Source organism: Merops nubicus, unplaced genomic scaffold (genome assembly GCF_000691845.1).
Source record: "Merops nubicus isolate BGI_N331 unplaced genomic scaffold, ASM69184v1 scaffold39519, whole genome shotgun sequence".
Classification (NCBI taxonomy): Eukaryota; Metazoa; Chordata; class Aves; order Coraciiformes; family Meropidae; genus Merops; species Merops nubicus.
The window spans coordinates 1-4,957 of NW_008631022.1; the positions used below are offsets into that span (position 1 = coordinate 1).

At 49.6% G+C, this 4,957-nt stretch overlaps 1 protein-coding gene across 1 annotated transcript in view; it reads left to right on the forward strand.

Moving 5' to 3' along the window:
• Positions 1–38: 38 nt before the first annotated feature.
• The window catches only part of KAT7 (K(lysine) acetyltransferase 7), a gene marked incomplete at its 5' end in the record, with an annotated part of 8,736 nt that continues 3,817 nt past the window's right edge, over positions 39–4,957 (forward strand). Inside the window, 8 exons of the mRNA XM_008947468.1 lie at positions 39–288; positions 837–919; positions 1,171–1,260; positions 1,979–2,077; positions 2,234–2,344; positions 3,063–3,254; positions 3,455–3,544; positions 4,425–4,565. Coding sequence (XP_008945716.1) covers positions 39–288; positions 837–919; positions 1,171–1,260; positions 1,979–2,077; positions 2,234–2,344; positions 3,063–3,254; positions 3,455–3,544; positions 4,425–4,565 — 1,056 coding nt within the window. The remainder of the gene's footprint in view (positions 289–836; positions 920–1,170; positions 1,261–1,978; positions 2,078–2,233; positions 2,345–3,062; positions 3,255–3,454; positions 3,545–4,424; positions 4,566–4,957) is intronic.

The following is a 4,957-nucleotide window of genomic DNA, read 5'->3' on the forward strand; positions in this document are numbered from 1 at the left end:
AGCTTTTTTTTTTTCCAGACAATTCCATAACTTTGATCTTTTATTCAGACACTAAAAACGCAGCGGATCACGATGAGTCCCCGCCTCGCACCCCCACGGGCAACGCCCCTTCCTCAGAGTCTGACATTGATATCTCCAGCCCCAACGTGTCCCACGACGAGAGCATTGCCAAGGACATGTCCATGAAGGATTCTGGGAGTGACCTGTCTCACCGCCCGAAGCGCCGCCGCTTCCACGAGAGCTACAATTTCAACATGAAATGTCCCACTCCTGGTTGTAACTCTTTAGGTAATTGCAGCTCCAGGATTAAGCTCTTGGGTTTTGCCTTCCTGCTGTGATAGTCCAGGTCCCACTCAGTGAGTTATACGTCCTGACAACAGGCACTTAAGCAGGATCAGAAGCGTTGCTGAGAAGTGGGTCTAGAGAAGGGATATGAATCGTAGCTCAGGTGTATTCCTCCTGTAGATATTCTCTGACTAGGGGTTTTTGGGGGGTTGATAGGGTGAAGAACAAGTGAGGAGCGTGAGCAGAGGTGTGGAAGGAAAGCACAGAGTCTTGCAGGTAGGACACTGGTCTCTTCCAGAAGCAGGTTTACAGAAAGAAAAATTATTGCAGACTTCTGCTAGACCTGGCTGCTTGTGTGGAGCACAGCTCTTGAGTGAGCAGGAAAAAGGTTTTCCTTCTTTATTCTTAAAGCTTGTGCTGTGGAGTGTGCTCCCTCTGTCTCACTGGTGACAGACTGAGGCTCAGGAGGGATCTGCCCAGCTGGGATACTTTTTGAACCTCTTTGTATTCATACATTAAAAGTTTGGGGTTTTTTTTCTGATCCTTTGCAGGACACCTGACTGGAAAACATGAGAGACACTTCTCCATATCAGGATGCCCACTGTATCATAACCTCTCAGCAGATGAGTGCAAGGTAAATGGGTCTTCTGGTTCATCTTTCCTATGATTTGGGGGTTTTTTTTTGAACAAAATGCCAGGACCTGTCCTTTGTGAACAGAAAACACAGCTAAGGTGTCAGCTGATGGCTTCAGCTGTGAGACAGCAGCGTTTTGTGTGTCGAATCATCTGAACTGCAGTTCAGAAAGTTCCCCTAAAGGAGGAAGCAGGAGGTGGAGGCTTTGCTGGAGGTTTGCTGCAGCACTGACGGGTGGTTTTGGCCTCCAGGTGCGAGCCCAGAGCCGGGATAAGCAGATCGAGGAGCGGATGCTGGCCCACCGGCAGGACGACAACAACAGGCATGCCACCAGGCACCAGGTGGGCAACCTGCTGCTCCTTCTGCCCCGGGCTCTAGCTGAGGCTCAGCTCAAAGTGGAGAAACCTCAGCTTGTGCTTTCCAGCAGCTATGGCTTTAACTTAGCTCCGTTCTGCTCAGCTGAGCTCTTGTGCTGAGTCCTGACGCTTCCCCGCATCATCGCCAAGTAGTTTCAGCAGGGATGGTTCATTGTGTCCCTTAAGGGAGAGAGTTGTGAGAGAAGGGAGCTGGCATTAGCCAGGAACATCACAAAGGAGGCTGGAGCTGTTCTGAGGATAACCTTTTCTGTGTGCTTTGTGTAGGACAAGAGGATCTCCCCACAACTGTAAACTACAATTTTACTCTGACTAAATAGAAAAGAATAAAACCAGGGGAATTAACATTTTTCAGTTCGTGAGTCTTCGACTTGAGTCAGGATGACTTAATGAGTCAGCTCTGGGCTTTTCCCCATGACTGAGCAGCACAGGAGGAGTGTCTCTGTCTTGTGGGACTGAGGAACATTGGCAAAGGCAGGCTGTGGTCGGCAGAAAAAATTCCTGTTTTCCATACCCGTGTTGTACTTGCAGTGCCCTCTTATTAGCACAGGATTTGGTTCAGAGGCAGCAAACCTCAGGAAATGAAAGCCAGGAGAGAGGCCCTTTAGGGTGGGAAGGTGAAGAGAGCAGCATTTGAGGCTGATGGAGCCTAGTGAAGGTTTCCACCTCTTTTTTTTTTTTTCAGGCCCCAACAGAGAGGCAGCTGCGGTACAAAGAGAAGGTAGCTGAGCTCAGGAAGAAGAGGAACTCAGGACTAAGCAAGGAGCAAAAAGAAAAATACATGGTAAAAGCAATAACTTTATTCTCTCATTCCCCCCTGCCTGGAACGAGACCAGGAAGCGGGCGTTTGGCTTTCCCAGTCACCCTGCAGCTAGAAAAGCTGCAAGACCCAGCACTTAGGAGCAGTGTGGCACAAAACCCTTCTGATATGTTGTTCCAGGAGCACAGACAAACCTATGGCAACACACGGGAGCCTCTGCTTGAAAACCTGACAAGTGAATATGACCTCGAGCTCTTCCGCAGGGCGCAAGCGCGGGCGTCTGAGGACCTGGTGAGATCTGACTCCTGAGATATCTCATAGCCAGTCTCTGTGTCAGAAATGTGTTTTCTGGGGTTTGCTGGATGGAATCAGAGCAGCTCCAGCCAAGCCAGCAGCATTATTACACTAGAGGTAGCATTTCAGTGTCAGATGTTCAGGGGGTTTGCTGGGAGTCCAGCTGGAGCTAAGCCCTTGCAGTCGTGAATGCTGCAGTGCCTGAGAGAGGAGTGATTAGTAACAGTCCCAGCTAATAGGTGTGTGTTTCCAGTGACAGATTGTCCTGCTTCACCTCCTGAAAGGATGGCTGAGGCCAAAAGCCATCCTGACAGTAGCTGCTGACTGGGATGGAGTTCAGAAAGCTTCTGTGGGTGCTTTCCAGAGCTACCTTCCTTCTGCAGAGATGAACCAAAAGATCATTTGATGCTTACCACTACCAGCTGCATCTGGGGTTCCCAAGGCAGAGTGTTAGGCTGTGTCCTCTGCCTGCAGACTGGGAGGGAAGGAGCTTACACTGCTTTTGTGGCAGGAGTAGGGTCCTAGGGTTAGTGTGCTACTAAGGGCCTGTTCACAAACCCCCTCATGAGCAGTCAATAACTGCTGCTGGTGGACAGGGGCTGTGACTTTGAGGAGATGCCTGTGAGAAGGGTCATGAGACATGATCACACCGAAAGAGCGATTTAGACAACATGAAGTAAACTCAAGTAACAATCCATTTTTTTTCCATTTGAAGGAAAAATTACGTCTGCAGGGGCAGATCACAGAAGGCAGCAACATGATTAAAACCATCGCCTTCGGGCGCTACGAGCTGGACACCTGGTACCACTCCCCCTACCCCGAGGAGTACGCGCGCCTGGGGCGCCTCTACATGTGTGAGTTCTGCCTCAAGTACATGAAGAGCCAGACAATACTGCGCAGACACATGGTAAGGGCCAGGGCAGGGCTGAATCCTCATTCCACATCTCATCTCTGCCCACAAACGGTTTAAAACCTTAGGGTTGTGAACAGAGTTGCTGGCTTTAGGAGGTGAGGAAACTGCCTGTTTCCTGATACGTCCAGTACCTGTTTTAACTCTTTCTACCCTTAAAATGGCAGCTTCACTCTACTTTTGTGTTCCTCTCATAGGCAAAGTGTGTCTGGAAACATCCCCCTGGAGATGAGATCTACCGCAAAGGCTCCATTTCAGTGTTTGAAGTGGATGGGAAGAAGAACAAGGTAACAAATAACTGTAGTCCTTGAGTCAGTCCTGAGTGTGGAGCCCATCTTTCAGATGTGCCTGGTGCTGCTTTTCCCATAGATGTGCAGACAGCCCTTCCTCCCTCGAGCTGCAGAAACACAGGGGGTCTGGTCTGTCCATTCTTGCAGTTCTGGCTGTAGTTTCTTGTCTGCATTTGCTCTTTGTGGTTATTCCTCAGCCCTATTGTGCTCCAGCAGTTTCATCTGCTGGGCTTATACTCTGCTTGCAGATGGGTGCCAAGATCCCTTTCTGGAAGTCAGCAGGGGGATCTCTGTGCCTGGCCTCAGTAGATGGCTACTGCCCATCTCCTGCTCCCTGGGAACACTCAGATTTGGGTTAGAGTGGGAGAGGTCCTGCGAGCAGAATGTGAATCTGCAGCTGCAGATTCAGTGCTAGGCAGTAGAACCATACTTGTGGATGCCTCTAGTATCTGGTCTTGAAGGCTTCAGAGAGGAAAAAAAAAACAAACCAAAGAAACAACTTCAGAAGCTAAATTCTGCACTGCCAGAACCTGGGAGGAGTCTTGGCTGGTAACCAGAGATAACCTTGAAGCAGGGGATGAGTAGAATACAGTGGAAGCAGTCAGAGACCCCACCTCCTGCCCCCCTTCACTGAGCACAGGGTGTTCTGGGCATTCAGAGATTGAGATCACAAACATCAGTTCCCACCCCTGAGCTTATCAGGTTTCATCACAAATGGAATTCTTTCCTGGCCCTGCTGCTCTGCTTGAAAGACTGTCCATCATTCCTCAGATGACTGAGGATTTTCTGGTCGTTTCCCATGGATTCCTGGTTTTGTCCACTCTAGGAATGTTTGGCTGTAATAAGTGGGTGTGTCCTATTATCCTTTTGCTTCTAGATCTACTGTCAGAACCTGTGTCTGCTGGCAAAGCTTTTCTTGGACCACAAAACACTGTATTATGATGTTGAACCCTTCCTCTTCTATGTCATGACAGAAGCTGACAACACTGGCTGTCACCTGATCGGGTATTTCTCCAAGGTGAGTTGAAGATCCATCCATCCATACGTGTGACTACCTCACTAGCATGAGATTTATCAATTCTGAATCTTCCCTCTGAGTTTTCCCAGTCTCAGGATTTGCTGCTTTTAGGAATAGATAAAGTTTCAAACCAGCACTGTGTGAATTGTGGCTGTTTGCTGCAGCAAAGGCTGAGGTCAGTTGTATGAGGTTTAACAAGGCCAAGGGTTGGATCCTGCCCTTGGGTCACAACAAGCCCCTGCAATGCTCCAGGATGGGGGAAAAGTGGCTGGAAACTGCCTGGAGGAAAGGCCCTGGGGGTGCTGGTGGGCACCCAGCTGAATGTGTGCCCAGGTGACCAAGAAGGCCACCAGCACCCTGGCCTGGATCAGCACTAGTGTGGCCAGCAGGAG